Source organism: Caloenas nicobarica, chromosome 1 (assembly GCF_036013445.1).
Source record: "Caloenas nicobarica isolate bCalNic1 chromosome 1, bCalNic1.hap1, whole genome shotgun sequence".
Classification (NCBI taxonomy): Eukaryota; Metazoa; Chordata; class Aves; order Columbiformes; family Columbidae; genus Caloenas; species Caloenas nicobarica.
The window spans coordinates 81,995,819-82,017,138 of record NC_088245.1 but is presented as its reverse complement, the minus strand read 5'-3'; the positions used below and the strand labels follow the sequence as shown (position 1 = coordinate 82,017,138).

The 21,320-nt window shown below is 37.5% G+C and overlaps 1 protein-coding gene across 1 annotated transcript in view; it reads left to right on the top strand.

Moving 5' to 3' along the window:
• The window catches only part of PIK3C2G (phosphatidylinositol-4-phosphate 3-kinase catalytic subunit type 2 gamma), a 199,692-nt gene that overhangs the window by 66,878 nt on the left and 111,494 nt on the right, over nucleotides 1–21,320 (top strand). Inside the window, exons 13-16 of the mRNA XM_065643202.1 lie at nucleotides 4,886–5,000; nucleotides 6,763–6,893; nucleotides 13,516–13,704; nucleotides 21,144–21,237. Of these exons, the coding sequence (XP_065499274.1) occupies nucleotides 4,886–5,000; nucleotides 6,763–6,893; nucleotides 13,516–13,704; nucleotides 21,144–21,237 (529 nt within the window). The remainder of the gene's footprint in view (nucleotides 1–4,885; nucleotides 5,001–6,762; nucleotides 6,894–13,515; nucleotides 13,705–21,143; nucleotides 21,238–21,320) is intronic.

Sequence of the window (21,320 nt, the reverse complement as noted above, 5' to 3'; positions counted from 1 at the left end):
TGAGGTATTTGCCTGGGTCATCAAACATCCTTGTTCAAAGCCTTGTCCCAGTTGGTCACTGAGCCATTCTTCTCAGAGTCAGCAAAGATAAGGGCAGAGTGGTCTCTTTTTCTCTGTTTGGATTCTTGTTAAAAAAAATCCACACTTTTTTATTAAACACTGGAAAAAGAAAATAAATGTCAAACATTTTAAAAATACAGTTCCTCATTTCTGTCACATTATATCTTTTTCTAATCAAAAGCATAGGAATTCTCTTCAAGCTGGTTGTATCCTATGTTAAAAATAAAAGGAAAAAAAAACCACAACAGTTTTGGGTTATTCCCAGATGTTACTTAGGAATCTCGATCTTTGAGTGACCTAGGGCAAAAGAACACTTTATTTTAAAAGACTCCAAATTTACTCCTCTCTGTAAATTTGATATCTATTTTCTCTTCTAAAATGGTTATTGTCATTGTATGGTAGCTGCTCTCCTCCGTAGTTTAATTCTTTATGTCCCTTGCCAGATGAGAGGGCTGTAGCTGTTTCCTGAGATTTTAACACTCCAGCTCATGTCTAAAAAATACTGACTAAGCAGTGTAAGAAATACATAGAAAAGCAGAAGCAAACCCCTACTGTTTAAATAAATCATATAACTCTTTATTTAGCATTTCTTATTGCAATCTCTTCTCCATACATTGCCCATATTGAAACCACACAATACGTAAAAATGTTCTCAATTATTTGGCCTGTTTAATTTTCTTTTTGTTGTTGTTGAAGACTTGTCAGTGAACAGATGTTTAGTAAATTTAAAATTTGCTTAATTCACATTATTTTCTGAATTCCAGTAATATCTCTCACTATTCTGATAGTTGTCTTGCAGTGTGCTGGTTTATAATGTGAGTAGCTGATAAATATATAGGGCAGGCACTATACTCTTTATCAAATGCATGTTGGGATTATTGCTTATCAACTTTGCATGTTTCTGTACAAATGTAGTTGTTTACCTTAAAATTATTGCTTGTACACTTATTATTTCATTTTATTTTGGAGCAAAATTGGGAAACAATCAGGAACATAACTACAATTTTTTTTGAAAAGTCTGAAATAATCTGATAATTTTGTATTTGCTGTATTCAGTACCTCCAGATTTCTGGAAGCTGTTTAAACTAGAAACCGTGAGGATGGAATACGTGGTTGTTATAAATGTCTGTAGGACATTTAGCATTACTTTGCAGTTGAAAATCGTATCTCTAATTTGAATTTTCTAGAATGCTGTAGTATTTGTAGTTATAATAAAGTAGTTATTTCACAGTATAATCCCAATGCAGAATTAAGAGTGCTTGAGCCATAAAATGTGGGGGGTTTATAGTTTTACAGCTTTAGATTTCTTTTAAATTTAACCTCAACTCTGAATTTCTTATAATGTCAGGTTTGGAGATAACTACATTATTTTTACACTGTATTTTGTCCTCATTTTTCTGGTATATCCAGTCTAAACAGTAACTCTAATGTTATATAATATACCTTTGGGAATGAACACAGTAATAATGATTGTTGCTGCCAGCCAACTTGTCCAGTAAGTGACCCTCCACATCCCATTTCTCATCTTTATCAGATAGTTGACTGCAGATAGTGCCCCTAAATCAATGCCAATAAGGCCCTTGATGGTGCATCTGTATCAAGAAGACTTATTAGACATAAGAGGCAGTTCAAAAAGTGTTTGGAAGCCTGTGTGCCAACTTTCCATTCCTTCACAACCGAAAAACATGTTTGTGTCTTGAGCTGAATAGTTTAGTGATGCAGAGCTAATTAACAAGTCAGAAATCTGTCATTTGGAGCAATCTTGGACTTGTAATGTCCCCCACAGTGCCCATTGCTCTGATTTCACTCATTCTAACAGTGCATTTTATTTGAACTGGTGTTTTCAGATCAGAGCAAGCAACAAAAACATCCCCTTGCTGGGTGTGGTGAGGGAAGTCTCCCACATGACTTCAGGACACAAGGTTGATTTTGTTAATTTAGGGTAATTTGAGTGGTCTTTAAGCAGCAGTGTCCTCTTCTGCTGTGATAAGACGGGAAGTTTCTTTTAGCTCCGGTGACAAACAAGAGCTGGGAATCTGTGTAATTCCAGAGGTCTCAGCCTGCCCTGCTTTTCCATGAACATGTAAATAAATAAATGGTAGCAGGCACAGAGCAGCATTTGCGTATTCACCTTCTGATGTGCTTGATAACAGAAGTTGCTACATGGAAGCCATTGTCCATGGCTGTGATTATTGTACAGTCTTTGCAAAGATCAGTATCACAATCCTCGCCTTACAGCTGGGAAAACTGGCAGCAGAATTGAGAGTGACCTGGCTGAGCTCTCCAGCCGAATCAGGTAACAGAGAGAGGTCTCTGTCCATTCAGGAAAGGTTATGGTTATCATGCTCATGTTGCTGTCTCCTTCGTTTTCTGAATGGATCCTGCACACTCTCCTGCTTCTTTTCCTTTTTCTAAAAATAATCATGCAATTTTTTACTGTTTCATTCACCCACATGGCTCTTCTTGTTCCATTTGTGTGGCCTTAAGCAGACTTGGTCCTGAGGAATGTTATCTGCACAGTACATAGAGCGGCCCAAAGATTGCTAGGGAAAGCTGTGTCTCAAAAATATAAACCATATTTCATAGTTGTCGATGACTGTTCACATCTTTTTAAAAATGCCTCCTGTGTTTACAGACTAACCTTATTCCAAAGAGTGACTTGCTGATAGAAGATGCATGTTACTCTCTTATTTATATAAATTAGGCTACTCTATATACAGAGCATAAATGTGTCTAGTTTTTACAACTAACGCATTTTTTTTGTAGGAGATATCATCTCCATACTATCAAAGTGGTTTAATGTCTTTGGTTTGACTCACAGTGCTGTCAGCTGCTTTAACATGTGAAGTCGTCTCACTCCAGCAAAGATACATTGCTTTCCTTGCTGTTTCTCCAGTTGAGGACTCTGAGAAGCCCACGTTCTGATTCTTCCTCATCTTTCTGGATAGTCTTTAGCTACATATGCACTGGGTGCAAATGGGTTGAAATAATGAACTCTGGAAATGTCTCAGTTAAACACATCTTTGGTGCCTCCGAGGTCTGTGCTACTTCTTGTATTTGCCTATACAGACTTCCAAATTTCCCAGGAAAAAAATCCACTGCATGGATTCTTTTTTAAAGCCCTCTGTTGTGTTAGAGAACGATATGAAAGCAGTACTGAGAGTTCAAAAACATAGTTTAGTCTTTATTTTCATTCAGTTCTCAGCTACTCCTCTCCCTTCTAAGAAAAGTGCCAATTAGTTCAAATTATGATGTAAACCACTGTCCACAAACAAGTGGTTGAAGAGACATGATTCATTTATTAAAGGTCATCTGAGTACACCTCACAGGAAAAACAACTTTGAACCACCATTGATCATGTCCACATTCACATCAGTGACCTAAATGTGACAGACTTCATATCACACAACTGCTTTCCCCCAAGTGCTATCTTGTGCGCAGCTCCATTTTCTGCCTCTATTCCCCTGAAAATACACCTACAGTTGTAAAAGAAACTTCAGACAATGGTTTTGTCTTTAATCCTCCTGAGCTGTGTTCTCACAATAAAATAAAATGTTTGTACTAACAACATGAATAGCTTGAGAAGTGAAAAAGAAAAATTAGCTCTGAATTAGGTTTACACTGTGTTGACTATAAAAAATACCTTGTGGGAGGTTCTTATTTCTTCTTTAGATGACTTAGCAACGATTTATTTCAGTTTGCAGTTCAAAAGGTACTTTTTTACAGCAATGTTGCAAACTCGTGCTGGGATCAAGACATCCATCTGGATTCTCTTGTACCTCTAACATCCTCATCTAAAGTACAAGCTGTGTACTCAAAACCGATCTGCCTGGCTGGCTGTTTCTGTTGCAACAGGCAGAAGAGAATCTAGCACCTTCCCTCAATTGTATTGACTGAGCAGTGCTTGGAATTATCATAGTAAAAATTATTTGTCAGTAAAAAAAGAGATGTTGAACATAATCAAATCTCTGACCTGATTAACTATTAAGATGCGGATAAGTGAAAGGGTAAGTCCAGTACACTGTATCTTCCTTTATTCAAGTACTGCATTCTTCATTTGAGTGGATTGGTTACGATTAGAATTTGTACCTGAACTTTCTGATTTTATTCAAGTTCTCTAGGCTGAATTGTGTTGACCTGCCAAATTATGCCTGTTTTCTTATCTGCAGAGCATGTACATACCTGTTTCTGATAAGACTTTCTTGTACATGTACTGCTCAGACTGGTATTTCAGACCATAATCTTTCATCTGTCCAAAAACCATACACAGCACATGCAGTATAGACTATCCCACTCAGACTTCTTTCAGCTTTTTGGAGACTGATATCATACTCGTGCCTCCCTGCCATCTACAAGGAAAATCAGTGAGGATCCTTCATGATTGCAGTAGGTTGCCATGAGCTGCTTCTTTTTGTGGAATAAATCTATACTGCCTTCCACCTTACCTAGTGTGTTGACACTTCATGATCTCTAATGTATTTGTCCTCAAAATTAAATCTTGTGATTTACATCTAGCTTAAATGGCAACCTCTGTCAGAAAATAAGTCAGTGCTAAAGTGCAGAGCTGACCTGGACTGTCTTGGCAGCCTGATTTGTGTCATGTTCCCTGCAATGGCACAGATACCCCTACAGCAGTGAGGCCATCAGTGTACAGCCACTACTGATCTAGGCCGGATTTGGACTAGCCACATAAAGATAAAAGGCTTGTTGTCCTTCTGCTTGTCTTTTAAGCTACCCAGTTCCATGTTCTTTGATGTAATTTCAATAAACCCTGTTCGCCTTGTCTCCAGTACTGATGCAGTATTTCTGTCTGTGTGTATTGCAGGCGGCTCATTCACGGAACTGTGCTGCTTAGCATGACGCTGCACAGCACGCTTACAACAACCATGATCACTCCAGGTATCTGCAGAACTGATACACCAACCTCAGTAACGTTGCAGGTAAGAAAGAAAAGGAAAGGGTTATTTTCTCGCGAAGTGCAGGAAAAGTAATTGTTCCCACAGCTCATCAAGACCCCACAAACTAAAAATCCTGTTTCCGTTCTAGCTGCTTGAAGAGAACGTGTTAATCTTAATGGATGGAAATGTATAATTCTGCACAGTGGCAAATATGTATGATGCTTTCTATATCAAATACTACGTCTGAGGGCTAGAGAAAGTTTTTGTAGGGTAATTTTTATTGTTATAATTTTGATTCCAAAAATGCCTTTTACACAAATTAATGACTTGGTACCTGACTTACAGCTGCCTTTTCAAATCTGAACTTTTGTTCTGAGAACTATTGAACTGCGTGCCATTGTAAGTGTAACATACAGCTTGCAATTAGACTGAGTAGCATAAAGGATTTGTAAAGGAAGTGGCTGCAAGCAAATTGTCAATAGGCATCAGTATAGCTCTCCCTCGATGACTGACTACATGCTGAGCACCCACTCATTCTGGGCAGAATGGTGCTCCCAGTATTGAAAATGCATTAGGTCTGCATGACAGTTTTGTCATCTTTCCAGGCTAAATTAGCAACTGGACACTTCAAGAGCAAAGTCAATTGTTTTCTGTATTAAACAGCTGAATGACTATTAGTAAATGACATGTAAAAACAGATAATACAGATAAATGAGGCTGGCCTAAAAATGCCCTATTTTTAATAGACAAGCAAATGGAGAATTTCTAGTCTGAGGAGTCCAGTCAAATTCGAAGGCTTGAAATAGCTCCTCCTATTAATAATAAAGGGAAGTTGAGGCAGTAAATGGCTACTAATTTATAATCTCTCTCTGCTGAAAGAGATGGAAGAGGAGGATGTCTCATTTCCCCCTCACCTCGTTTTCAGTTATTCCCATGCATGTGACACTAACAAGATTTGTGCACATGCTGGAAATGTCATAAAGATAGCCTTTCTGATGTGACTCGCAACACACTTACGTTTTGTAGGGAATATGTTTGTTAATCTTTAGAAGGCTGATGCATATCAAATACGTATATTAAAGAAATAGATATAGATAAGAGATTTTGGTGTGCATTAATAAACCAAATCAGGATGTGCAAATTGGGATGAATTTTGAAGAACAACCTGAATTATCAACGAAGTCTGTACTCAGATTATCAAGCACCTCAAGTTTTGTAATTTTGGTTGAATGTTTTCTTTTTCTCTATCTTAAAAACATTATTCTAAATTTCTGACACCCATACAGAAGTGTTAAGAATGAAAAATTGTTATACACTGTATCATAGATACAGATTTGAACATCCAGAATTGAAATGAGGAATCTGATTTCCATCTCTTACATTGGTAAACTACACATCAGAATTATCGCTATTTTTTTCAGAAAATAAATAAACAAATAAAAAAGAAAAAAAATCTACATTAATGGAAGCTTTCCATTTAAGAACCACCTTATTAAAAATTAGGAAAGGAAGAAAAAGGGAAAAAAAATATTTCAGCTTTGAGTTCGTGCATTTCTAATAAAACTGAAATACAGTGGATGAAATTCTCCCAGTAAAGGCAGTAACAAAGTTCCCACTGATTTTTGTGGGCTGAGTTTATCACCAACATGTTTAAATAGTATATTATATACAGTGAACATCCTTGAAGAATTCTCCCCTCTTCTTTCTCCTCTACAAATCCAAGAGGACATTCATTCATTCATTGACAGTTCTGAGACTACATATTGCTAAAAGGACTTCTGTCTTTTTTTTTTTTTTAATAAAGATTGACTTTCCAGAAGCTAATTTGGAGTTCATTAAACCTGAACCTGAAGAAAGAAGAGATCATCTTGAAGAGCCAACTAAAGACTGCCTGAAGCACATTACAAGACTTTCACAGACACATTCTCTCTTGCTGTAAGTTGTACCCAGCCTGGCTTGCTGTACTTATCCCGTCGATCACAATTAAATTATTTAAAAACAAATTTTTCCTCTAAAGGAGCCTAGCTTGATTGATTTGAGAAGTAACACTTCTAAAAGAGAGAATAAATCACAGCAAAGCCTAAATAAGCACCTGGAGGTGGCAGTGTATTTTGCTAGTTTAGAAAAGAATTGTTTTCCCCTTTCTATTACTATACCTTTTGGTGTCTTTGAGGTGAGAAAATTTTTGATTCAAAACGTAAGATTTTTCAGGTGACACAATAAGTCTACATCAGCATTAGCAAGAAACTCCTTGGGTTTTATTAAAATCAGCCTCCTTTCATAATAATACACTCAGACTTCAGCTATAGTAGTTAAATGGCATATAATCATTAAAAAAAATCTGTGTCAAGTTGTAAGCAATGAAAAAAATATGAAAAGTTTATCTTTCACAGAAAGTGAATAAAGACAAAGTGAAACAAAACACACTATATCCTGGGGAAGATTAGTGTGCTCAGCTATATTTATGTTACACTATCAATTAGGATTATGTACTATATAAAATAATTTTAAATATAGAGTGGAATTGGGAATGCAGGTTCTTACAGAGAGCTATTATACCAATCACAGTTAATTATGTGAATTAAGCCTCCATCGAAGGCCAAAAGGTGCATTAGTTGTACAGTAACTAAATAAGTTAGAGCCAGTTCAGCCCTCTCAGTGTGATATGATGTATCTGTTAAGAGGACTTTTCTTTGATTTTTTTTTTTTAAACAATTTATTTTAAAAAAAGATAAGGCAAAATTACTGGTGTATTTGATATTTCCTTCGACTTTCAAAAAGACAGTATGATATGTAAAATTATTTTTATTAACTATAGGATTTGTGATTTGGTTCTTATTTTATTTTTAAGTATGAATGAGAGATCAGTATTTTATTTTGAATAGCCACTGTGCCAGGGCACTGGCAAGTTGCCAGAAAAATTTCCACCTGCAAAAGATGCTCTAGAAGTGATTTGGGGAAGTACAAGCCATTGAAGGGAATGAGGAACTACAAGCTCTATTCATGGTAAAATGGTGGGTTCTGTAAGAAGGCATAGGATCGTTAAGCATTTAACTAAGTACAGAGTAATTTGTCAGGAAAGAGACAGTGTGGCTTCTTTGAACAGAAATGCTGCCTCACCAACCTGATGCTGTCCTAGGTTGTTAGTAGGTGCCTGGCTCTTGGGGCTTATGTGGATGTTCAAAAAGCTTTGCTGAGATTCCACATCAAATTGTTAAAGAACTGAAGTTGCCATGGGTTTAGAGGAAAAGTAGTTAAAGGCAAAGACTGGATGTTTAATGGTGGCTTTTCAGAATGGAAGAATCAGCAGTAGGGCCTTTCAGTGCCCAAAGTTGGGACCAGTTTTATAAAGTATCTTCATCGATGACATGGAGAAGAAAGTGGGTGAGGAAATCTCCAGGTTTGCAAGTGGCACTAAGCTCTGCCAGATTGTCAAACACCGTGCCATGGAGGGGAGATCCAGAAGGATCTTACAAAACTGGGCATAAACATGGCAGATGAGCTTCAGTGTGGATAATTTTAAGGGGATATGTTTAAGGAAAAATTATTTAAGCATCTTTATATAACACTGAACTCAGAACTGGAAGTTACAACAGAGGAAACACATCTTGACATTATTGCTGATATTTCCATGAGTTCATGAGTACAATGCGCAGCAGCAGCCAAAAATGCCAACAAAATATTGGACATTGCCAGGAAGGATGTAGAGAAGAATCCAGCATGTACTATTTCACTGCTGTCTAAAACCTTGACATGCTGTATTTTGAGTATGCCGCATAGTTGGAAAATGGACAGAGAAGGGCAAATAACATGATTAAAGGGATTAAGCAGCTGCTTACCAAGAGAAGCTAAAAAGGCTGGGGCTTCTTAGTTTGTAGAGCATAACACTAGAGGATGTGTGTGTATGTATGATTAATTTTTATAAAATCATGATGGTGGTGGATAAGGTGAACACATCATTGAATACCACAATAGTCAAACAAGGAACATTCAATGAAACAAGTAGATAAATTGTCAACAAATGGAAGAAAGTACTTCCTAAGATAGTCAGTGGTAAACTTTAAAAATCTGCTGTCACAAAGCTGTGGAAGTAGACAACATCATCAGATTCGTGAAGGCTATACACAAATTCATAGAGAACAGGTTCATAAATAGATATTACAAAGACCACGCAAGAGAAGGACTTATCAGATCCCTAATACAATAATTTTGGATTCTGTGGGAATATGAAGGAAAGAGACCACTGAAAGTCAGCAGGCTGGAGTTAAGGCTTTGATAAATTCAATAACAGATTCTTGGAGGAAAGAGAATGGTAGTCCTGTTTTTTTCCATAGTTGGTTGGTTTCAGTTGTCCTATCTTGTGGTCCAAGCTGGTCTACCAAATGAATCATCAAGGTTAAGGGTAGCATATTTGGTGTGTGAATGAAAGAATTTCATTTTTAAGTACTTGTTGACCGAAAGGAATCTGTCAGCCTGTAATATTTGTTGTATCTGTATCAGAGGCATTCTTTCTACCTTTCCTTGGTTGTGACAGAGCTTTATTAAAAAAAATTTGTAACAACATATTGGTATCCAAACACATTATTACTGTGATATCTGAAGATCTCTCCCTTTTATTTGTATGTCAAGAAAAAGAGAGGAATCTACGTAGCTTTTCAGTGACGATATATCTGTATGACGATGCTTCAGGCTTACAAGCCTGAAATATGATTTTGAAATAAATGGTTGTCTGTGGTTAGAAGACAAAAGAAAACTTTCCAAGGCTGTCAGGATCTTTCTGGTCATTCTGCTGAAAGCAGAGGAATATGTGAATGTACAGAAGATGTTCTTAACCCTATGACAGAAAAAGAGGAAACAATGGTTAAAACCAGACAACTGCATGGTTGTCCTTGTTATAGGCTGTTGAATCCCGTAGAGAGGTGGACCACATACTCCTGATAGGAATATCAACAAATCAGTGCAGGCAGAAAGCAGTACCTTACCTGCACACACAAACATGGAGCACTGCCACAAAATGGACAGCACAGCCAGCCTGATTCTGTTCTTCCTCTCTGCCTGATCATGATCAAAGTCCACTGGTGGAATACATATACATACACAAATATATTTTTATATATAGTATCGGAATATTAATTGCTGCAGTATTTGGGCTCAGTCAATCCTGTAGCTGGTCCCAGATCTCCCTGCTCTCCCCAGCTGCTGACACCCAGACATGTGAACCCACAAAGTTTACAACCACACTCCAGTCGCTGGTGCTTGGACCTCTTCCTGATACACGGATGTGGGTTTCCCCACTAGCTGGTCCAGACATAAGATCTTCCCAGTAGCTGACACCGGACTCCCATCTCTCTGGTAGCTGGCTCACATCACTGGTCCCCATGGCCAGCATGTCTTGGATGTTGATTAGTGAGGGGATCAATGGGACTGAAGGAAATGAACTTCACCATATGGCTCTTGTGCTCCTCACAGCCCTGTGTGATCTTTGGCATTACCACCAAACCAGGCAATAGAGGGGAACCAAGAGAATTCATTAGTTATTGCCAGCCACTTTGGCTGACTTCTGAAAACATTTCAGATGTGAGCCTTTGATTCCTTTTAGGATTGCTGTGTTTGAAATACAGACCCCAGAAAACTAGCCATCTGAGATAATAGCTGCTCTTCAAACGTGATACAGCCTGCTCGTGTGCAGTGGCTCCGAGTGTAAGGATCAGAGACTGGTTTGAAGCCAGGAAGATGACAGTCTTGTTTCTGCCATCTTTCTTTCCTTCATTCATCATTTTCCTTCTATCTTACTTTTTCCTCTCTTTGTGTTTGCCTTTTTCTTTTCCTTTTTTGCCACTTACCTGGTAAGAATCTAGTTTGCCTACCAGTTGTCATGACAGTGCCATTGCTGTGAATTATAATTAGAAAGGCTACTTCCAGTTGGGTGAACAGTGGAACAGGTCTGAAAAAGTGCACTGATGTTACATACTTTGCTAGTCTGTCCACAGGAGAGAAACTTGAAAGTAAGAATCAGTGCCAGGGGACAGAAATTTACATTTGCTAGATTTGCGGCTTTTTCCTCTTTTTGCCTTTTGTGTTGTACTTTAGTACTGAACATGAACCACAAAACCAGCTCAAAAGCACTTAAACTCATCTTTGCCATTTCCATCACAAAAAAAAAAAACCACCAAAAAACCCCCACACAAATAATTAAGCCCAGTTAATAAAGCTTTAACAGAAACTGTTTCCTTCATTTAGCTAAAGGGATTAAGGAAAACTTCTAAACTGAGAACTACTGAATTATTTAGATTTTAAGATACTTTATTTTTTATTTGTGTTGAGTAGAAGGCTATATATTTTAATGTAGCTGTTATAAGGAAGGAAATTTAGATTCAACTCTATCTAAAAAAATGTAAACTGTGCTTTTATCAATAAGTCAAAGGCATGTCCTTATCAGCAGAACAATCTTCTGAATGCTCTATGTATGCAAAATACTTTAACTGTCTATCTTAAATGTTCTGTTACACATATATGTAAACTTTTGTTACAACTGAGAACCTTCAAGTCAAAACCTAAAAAAACCCCACCAAACCCAACATTTAATGCCATCTACGATCTCTAAAACATGGAAAGAGAAAATCGCATTGCCTCTGGAGTAAAGTCAGAAGGAAAAATCTGTTACTTAGAAAACCTGGTACAAAGAATGATTTCTTATCTCCCTTTGTAAGCTCAATAGAGGCTTGAGCTGCTTTAATCTGAACAACAGATCATCTAGTTTGGAGGATGCTGTTTGAAAGCTTAAATCTCTGTTTAGTCAACATATGAAAGAGGTCCTTTAGCCACACCGTCCTGCAGAATACTATCTGAATGCAGACAGGCAATGAAGTCCTAGGACTAATTTTATCTCTTTTTCGGTGTGTGACTTCTTCACACAAAGACATCTATCTATTGTCACAAGAGACATGCTGTGAATTCTGAAGGCGTTTCTTGAAATGGCTACCAAAATGATACTTTTCTTGAAATGATTACTGAAAGTCTTGACAGCATTTGTTTAACAGTTAATTTTCTGCATACATTTATGAGTTTATTCTCCTAAAGGAAAGAAATAAACATTCACTTCTGTTACAGTAAAAAAACAGGCCCATCTTTGTACCACCACGCTCTGTTCCTAAATGCTTGGCAATTCAAAATTGCAAAGAAAAGTTCTCTAGTGCATACAGAGCCAAAGGAACTCATTGCTATGAGTTGTGAAAGCTATAATCTTGACAGATAGAGCAGGGCTAAGATAGTTTTTTGGCTAAAAATGTCCTCAAATATTGCAAATAGAAGGAAGAAGACCTTGGCAGGAATGTAAACACTTGATTTTGAGACCTGCTTGCACATATGGATAAGGAAACGCTTGACTGGAAATGAGCTATTTACTTGCTGCCTTCTACAGGGTTTCTCAAACCTTGCTCTGAAATATGTAGGTCCATTTAAAGTCACAGTTACATTATGTTATTAAGTAGATGGATCACCAATCTGGTCAAGTATGACCAAGAAAACCGATGTTCCTCACGGTTTCAGTAGTGATTTGTGTGAACTGGAGATCACTTTACACTCTCAAAGCTTGCTTTTGAAGGCTCTGATATGAAACTAAGGAGATTGTCTGAGCTTATCTCTCATGGGAAATTTCTTTTTCTGTTTTCTGATGGTATCAAAACCTAGGATTTAATATGCATGAGGCAGACATCAGAATTATTGACAAATCAGAGGATACATAGCAAATATTACTCTGAGGCATTTCTCACTGTGGTGAAATATGATGTGATGACTGACTATTTTTTCAATATATCAATAGTTGTCTAATACGAGGAATTCGGTATTGCTTCGGTTTTTTGTGTGTGAGTACAGTGAAACACAGCATTCTAGGCCTTGTGAACAGACACAGACACTGCTGGGACATTTCCTTCTCTTTTCCAAACTCACACCAGTGCAGGGGATAATCATACTTTGTGTGTGTGTGTGTGTGCGTGCACGTGCTTATGTTCTTGTGTATGGATGTACCTAAACCCCATTTTAAATGCAAATACACTAAAAATAGACACACATGCATTAAACAGTCAAAGCAAGGGCAGGAGTGGAAGCTGTGGCTAGCACTGTTGTGTGTCTAGTTGTTACAGTGGTTAGTTAAAGATGATGTGTAGCAGATGGATGTAAAAATAATTTATCCAATGATAACTGTACCTTCTTTGTCTCTGTCAGAGGAAAAAAAAAGCAGTAAAAACAAACAACATCAACAACAGGGACAGTGGAGAAGAAAAATGAGAGTGCTTGAGAAGTGAAATAACCATATATGTGTGTCTTTTGACACTTCATTTTTATATGACCCAAGGCTGACAGATCCAGAGTATAAGTATCACTTTTCTTATAAAAGCTGGTCTGCAGAAAATGATATCCTACCCGCAGGAAAACACATACTTAGCCGAAAAGCAGTGTACTGTATGACTTGGCCCCTCTGTACAATAAAGTTTGTTGCTACACAAAGCTCCAGGTGGTTTTAATTTCAAACTGAATTTCTGATCTTCTTTTTCAGGCTCTCAGAGCAACAGAGAAGAATCTTATGGTTTTATCGTTACTACTGCAATAATCAAAATTGTTCACTTCCTCTGGTACTGGGCAGTGCCCCCAGTTGGGATCGAACAACTGTATCAGAAATGTATGCCGTGTTGAAGACATGGAGATTTTCTAGCCCTCTGGAGGCACTTGGGCTTCTGACTTTCAGGTAAGGGAAAATTAACAAAGTAGGAAAATAACAATAAACATAATGATCATGTACTGATTAATTCAGCACTTCAATTTTCTCAGCACGGTTATCATGCTTTGGTTCACTGACTGTGCTTTCGATTCTGTTCCTGTGTCAAAGTGAAGATACGCTTGCAACTCATGTGATGACCTTGAGCTGAACATGCCAACCCTACCTTAGTGCCTGAGAAGGTTTTCTGTTCCTCAGGATAATGAAAAGAGGATTTCATTCTCTGTAGTAGATTCAGTCAGTTTCTGGCAGCAGTTGATCAGTCAAATACTTAGCACTTATATATCACTCCGTATCTTCAAACTGCTGTACACGCATGGAGTGAATAACAAGAGATAAGGAAGACTGAAGTATGTTTTCTGATTGTGATACTGTGTAAATATGTACAGTCCCACCTGTAGCCTATCTTTCTGAAGTAGATAGGATGAAACTTTGAAGTCAGTTCCCCACACCTTGAATAAATTCTGTTGTGATGCCTCATGTTCCACCCCCACTTCTTAGACGGCGAGCTACTTGTTTGTTGGAAGGCTTTCTTGATGTTAGAGATAGTCTTACCTATGATTTAATAGCAGATGTCAAGGGACAGAATCTGCGTCAGCAGTTACACTTCCTCCAAAAGCTTGGGAGGTATTTTGCATTAAGTGATCAAACTATAAAAACATCAAACGTGAGGATGAAATGGTTGAGCACATGTGGTTTATCAAGCCCTTGCTTGTGTGGGTAAGCATAAGCTACACTAGCTTTGCAATCTCAGTTCCGTGTTGTGCCTTTAGGAAAAAATACTTCATCTAAAGCTTTGCTTGAGAAAAGACTGTATACACTCACCTGCATGTTAAAAACTGATTATTTAATAATATAAAACTGACTCTTGGCTTTTATTTCCTTCTGAATGTGATTTCCTAAGAATACCTGTGTCTCACATTTATATTTGAATTATTAGCAGTTTCCCATGTTTGCATATATGTCTTTTTTTTACGTTTCGTGGGAATTATGAAAGAAAAGATCCTGAAAGGTCAGGTTCTGAAGCATATTATCATTCTCTTACTTATAATTATTAAATTATTAGAATACTTTTCTAATTTATAAAATAACTATGTAGAAAGGAGTATATGGGCAGTGTGTGATCTTCCATACCCCAGAGCAGCGAGAGAGTTTGAGATGACTTGTCAGAGCGTGCCAGGCTTTCAGATCAGACCTGTTGTCAAATTTTGTTTCTGTGTATGGGTGGCATTTCTGCAAATGAAGAGTTTGATTGTTCTTTGAAGATGCAGCTCTGCATCAGAGTGTGGCGTAGAATATCAGTCCTGTCAGGTGCTTCCCAGGATGTTTAATATGACTCAGCGTGTCACAGAGCTTCTCAGTGTGTAGTGGATGCAGTGTACACACTGTTCATTCTGGCTACGTCAAAGATTGCTGGCATGAAAAAGGGAGAATGCCATCACTTTATCTCTCTTGGTGCCACCGTTGGGAGTGGCTGGCACCTGCAGTGGTGCCAAAGAACAAGTGCTTCTGATCAGGTTCTTAGCCGGTTTGTCCCTTTAGTTTGTTTCTCACAAAAGATAATATCAATCTGGGTGGTTTATTGTTTTGCTTTGGGTTTGTTTGGTTGGTTTGGTTTGTTGTTGTTGTTTTGTTTGTGTTTTGGTTTTGCTTCATGCTAACACTACAGAAAGTAGTTCTGGATCGCAGTATAAATCCTTTAAAAAAAAAAACAAACTGTCCATCACATATCCACAATATTTTGTAGGTGCAAGAACAACTGGGAAGCAAACCTTCAGAAACAGAAGGATTACATTTCCTTAACAATGTCTAGTTTCAGAGATGTCTAGGTTTACACGATTTAACTGTTGAGAGACATGTATATGCAAATTAAGAGAGTGGGTTGAAGGAGAGGAGTACTTTCCATATAAATGGATTCCTGAGGTTTCTTCACTTGGTTCTCCTTTTCTTAGATCTCAGTCATTTTGAAAAGTAAAGTAACACTGGATAGGGTCCAACCTCTCTTCACCGTTACCTTCACTAACTTTGGATTGTAGACTCCGTAACTGAGCTGTTTTTGAAGGCTCATTCAACTCTATCCTGTATTGTGTTTGGCACTGACAATTCATCAACTCAGTTCCTCACTTCTGTCATCCACAAAACAGCTCTCTGATTTCTTGTGATCACTGAGACACAGCTGAAACATCCATGCTCATTTAAAATGTGAGCAGAATATAAAATAAATGCTCTTTATATATTCATGTCTGTTGTGTTGCCATCACTATTATATCATAGGTAAGTAAAATAAATTAGGGCTGATCTTTTATCTACATGTATTGTTAACATAATGCAAGAATGTGGGAGCAGCTGCACTGAACTGGACCAAAAATCAGTCTAGCGCATCCAGTCTCCAGTGGTGACAAACAGCAGATACCTAGGGAAGACGACGAGAATGGGCCAAACGTGACACTGTGCTACTCTTCCAGCTTCCAGTAATCTGCAGCTCAGAGGCTTCTTGAGACAGATTTTTTTAGCTTAATAGCCCCCTTGCATTTTTCTTCTGTGATTTTTTCCAAATAAAAATTGATTCCACATAAGCATTCAGCTTTCAGAACATCCTGTAGCAAGGAGATCCACAGTTCAGCTCTGTGTTGTATCTTTTCTATGTACCACAATTTACCACACTGTTAGCAATACCATAAAAGAGACCAAGAGTTTCCAATCACTCTGAATTTTGGAGCTTCCTTTGCTGGAACTTCAGTTTTCAGTGTCTTAAAGAGAACCTCTTGCAGGCATGTGCTTACTCTTATAGAGTTTAGAGAGGGAACTCAAAATGACAAGTCACTTTTGTAAGGCTTAGGCTGGGGACTCTAAATTATCCTTCTCAGAGCAAAAAAGCAGCATCTGTCCTGATGATTGAGCTCACTCACTTTTGCAAGTACAAAGAAATGAAAATCATTGGAGGCACTACCTCATTGCCTGGGTCAGAAGGCAACATCACAGAGTTTAGGGAGAGGTATCATGGCCCATGAAATCAAGCTCCATTATCACGCATCTGAGTTAGAACGCTCCTTGCAACTTTCTGAAACTTATAAACGGTTTTGTTCACTACATGGTTAAATGTACAATTTAATAGATGTTTCCTGTTCTTTGAGCATGTCTCTCCAGCTCTCTTCCACTTTGCAGGCACATCTCAGGGCAGCCAAATGATAACATACTCATTTATGCAGTGGAAAGGAAGAACTTTCATAAATTGGAAAAACAATCATGCTACAATTCACAGATAAATTTGGAAGCAAACTTGCATCCAACCCTTGCAGCAAGTGCATTGATTCTTAAAGCCCCAGAAGCCAATGCTTAGAAAAAACAATTTAAAAAACAATTAATGTTTCTTTAATCAATGAAGATTGGATGGAAAGGATAGCAGAGGGAAGTGCAGAATAAGATTTTGCAGTCAGCTTTACCTCTAATTTCAGGGAAGGGTGATTATAAGCCTTTGCTAATTTTCCTTAAGGCAGAAGGTATAGAACTGGTCCCTCCTACTCAGCACTGCTTATTGGTGCCCTGTGCATTTTGCCATTCACTTCACTTATTGAGTCTGGTAAAAAGCCAAGCGTTAGTGGAATTAGAGCTTTCTATAACTGTATCTCCTTTGCATGGCACACTAGCCATGTTTTGTATATGTACAGAACAACTGCACTTAAAAACTTTTTTCATGTTATTTTACTATTCTAATTAATGAACATGAAAGCCAAAACATATTCATTAACCCAAATAGCAGAATGTTTGCTCCAACCTTGTTTTTCTGGCACATCTGGAGTACAGTTGCAGACCTGTGAAGTATCATGGCTAGAAATCAGGAAATCAAGCTAGACTCAGAAAACAGCCATCAAAGAAGGTATTCCATTTTCCAGTATTGTGCATGGCTGCAAACATTCTGAAGAGAGAACTTTTATCAGTAGAGAGTGGAGATAAAGACATAACCTCACTGGTAGGCTTAGCAATTTTTCCTAGAAACTTTCTGTTAAATTCTAGCTCTGTCAGGGCAAGTGCACAAAAAAAGACATTCCTTTAAAACCATGTTCCGATTCAGAGGATTTTGAGATCAGACATTAAGGTTTCAGAGGGATTTTATGCTACTTACTTAATCCCCTGTATGGAGCAGGCAAAGCAGGGGAAGTTATGACTCCTCCTACCTCTGCCCTTTTGGTTAGAGCATCCTTCAGCCTTTGACTCCCACAGTATTATTGTTGATTTGCACATTACGTAGCAGAGTAGCTACTGAATTTCAAAGGTTGGGATGTATACCAATATATGAGAAACTCACTCTCTAACCAATATTTATAATAAAATGTGATAGGATTTTAAATGTTTGCTCAAGTAAAAATGTAAGGGGTAAACCAAATGTTTTTGTATTGTACCTATGGCCCTGAGCAACACTGAAATTCAAGACAGCAATGGATATTACATCTGGGGCTTAAAAAATTGCCAGATAGTTAAGAGAAAATGTTAACTGCCCATTCTGTCTGAAAGATTCAACTCAGCCTCAAGCTGACCTCAAGATTTACAAACTGAAGGTAACAATTTAGTAAGCAGGACCAACAAGTTACTGAAATCTCGTTCAAGAAGAGTGACAAGAGCCATATGTCCTGAAACAAACTAACTTGTAGATTTTTCACCATAGTGCCTTTGCTCTTGAGCTCATCATTCTTCTAATCACATTTTCTATAGATACTTTTGCTAACTTAGATATAGCCCCTGTTTTGACTTACAGTGAATAAATTCTAAATGAATCACATGTTAGCTGTTGAATTTTCTGAAAAGGTTGGGATTAAGATAATTTTATCATTCTTTGTTTAGCTGGAAAAAATATGGGAGTTTATTCTCATCATAGCTTTGCATATATTCAAATGTTGGGTGCTAGTAAGGACGAGCAGTATCTAAGTAATAACACTTTTCTGCTTGACGTGGTGCCTGTATAGAGCATATTTCACTGTTCAGTAACCTGTTGAACTAGGCGAGAAGGGAAAGGAGAAGACTAATTTCCATAATATCTACACATGCTTAGCACACAGGACTTCGAAGCAATTGCATAATTAGATGATAGGATGATATGAAAGGGATTAATGTTTTTAATATGCAGTCCTCCTTCAAATATGTTTTGTTCTAAACAGCCACGTAAAATTAAAGTAACATTAAAGTAAAATTAAAGTAACAACGTCATATCCCTAATAGGTTGCCTAGAATAAATAAATAACTAAAGGCTCCTTGTGAAATAGGCTAAGTTGAGGCTATCAGGATAATTTATTTATAGTGTATTCACTCTCTTGCCATCGAGGTCCTCTCAGCATTATACAAACAATTGTAAACTGTGTTAAAAACGTAATCAAACATGTGCCATAACAAACGAATAAAATAATAAAATCAGATCTGAGCCACACTGTTAAAAGGGGTTTTGAAAGTGCTACGGGTGACAGCTGATTGCAGCACAGAAGCCAGGCCTTTCAAGTACATCTGACTGTTAGACTTTTTTTTTGTTTAAATCCACATTATTTGATGGCTTGTAGGTAATTCAGTGATCAAAGTGTACATATTGTTTTGCTTCAGCTTCTTTTATTGAACTTAAAAGCTTAAGTTTAGAGCTGCAGGTGCCATTATGCCTCTGAGCACTTAACTTTACAATTTCTTTTCTTTCTCTCTTGATAGCACTGAGCAGTCATTGCTGCAAATGTGGTACTATCTCCTGTATTTCACTTCCGATTTATTTTTCTAGTGAGTATGTCATTGACAAAAGGTGCTGGACTGGAAGCTGGGAAGAAAGCAGTCAAGTTTTGTGTCGAGCTCATAAAGCAGTAATGCTGGTGGCTCTGTGACTCATTCTGCTATACATGACAGTTCTGATTTCAAAGGATTTTCTCCAGGGCAAATTGACAGGATAATCTGTGTCCTTTACTCATCATTTTTATGTATGCCTAGACTGCCAAATCAGATTTTTCAGAAGAGCCTAATAGCCATATCAGTTCGGAGAGGAGGGATTCACCACTTTTTGTGGGGCGGGTACTTGCCCTCAGAGAACTCGGTCAAAGCCCAGCAGCTCTGTTATACATCATCTCATTGACTGTGATGCTGGTTAAAGACATTTTTGCCCCTTCGGCAGAGATGACCACTCTTGTGGCTCTGGTGACTGAAAGGTCTGTATGAACATCTCCAGCTTGCTTCAGGAGAAGACAGAAAAGAGTCTCAGGATGGCAAAGGACAAGCTTCAAATACTGACAGGTAGTTAAGGGTGACACCACATAGCCCACATACAGAGAAGAGCACATCCGATCCTTTACTTGTGAAAATGGGACAACAGCAGAACAGCTAACTGTGAACCAATCTAGGCAACTTCTATGTACATAAAATTCTCTGTCTGTCATGATTAATGGCAGAAATGCAACATATGAAAAAGTGGAAATTATTTTCATACTTTTTTTTTTCAAAAGAAGTCCTTAAAGATTATTTTTCAGCTTTCATATATTAAAAGAAACACTGTATACTTTTTGGTTTTTTCTCTGAAAAGAGAGAAGAATGTTGTTAGGAGTCAGTTTTGATCAGTCAAGTTACATCAAAATTTAATTCTTTTTTCTTTTTTAAAGAAGAATGCTTTGACCAGCTATATTATCGAGCCTTCTTTCTCTGTTTTATCATTGGTGCTACACCATGTTTTCCTCTTTCATCAATTTTATGGTTGGTATTCCACCGCAAAATCTATATTAGGCTACAGCTACTCTAGTTTCAATCAGAATTTTTTGAGAATACAGCTTATGTTGAATACTCAAACATTTTCCCATTAGAACTGGCTGTTTCACTGACTTGGAGCCTTTCTGGGGAAAGGTGTTGATTTTTTGCTAAGTTTTCCTTTAGAAAAAGTAAAACAAAAATTATTTTCTATTTCAAAATTTTATTGTATTATGATATGAAGCAGAAGAGCTCACATTCAAATATATTATCTGAAATGAACCCTTTTTGTGGGGGAAATTTCAAGCTCTTGTGTTGTTGCGCAGAACAGAATAGTTCTTCAAGTGACTGTTAAAAGTTCCTGTGGCATAGAAATTTCTACTTCAGGTAATTAAGAACAGCAAGAGAAGATCTAGAATTTGCTTCATATTTCAGGAAACTACAATACATGACAAGTGAAATTAAAAAAGGTATTTGAAGACCAGTTTTGTTTTGTTTTGTTTCTTCCCTATATGACACTGTAACATTCAGTCCCATTAAGTTATCTGCTACATGTTTCTTGACTCTTATCACAGTAAAGCACATGATTTTATTTTTTTCCCATTTCATTTTGAGAGAAAGCCTGTTTTTTGACATTTTAAATCAGTAAGAGCTCAGGAGAGTTGCAGTGGTTCAGTAGCTCTTAATGACACCGATTTGTTGTGCTCTAGTTTCCCAGATCAAGATATTCGCAAAACAGCAGTCCAACAAATGGAAAATCTGTCGAATGATGAATTGTTAGAATACCTCCCACAGCTGGTTCAGGTAAGGAAGAAATTGATAGCCAAGGAAGTCTTCTGTCCAAATCAATAACTTCATTAAATACTTTTGATTCTTTCAGTTTGATT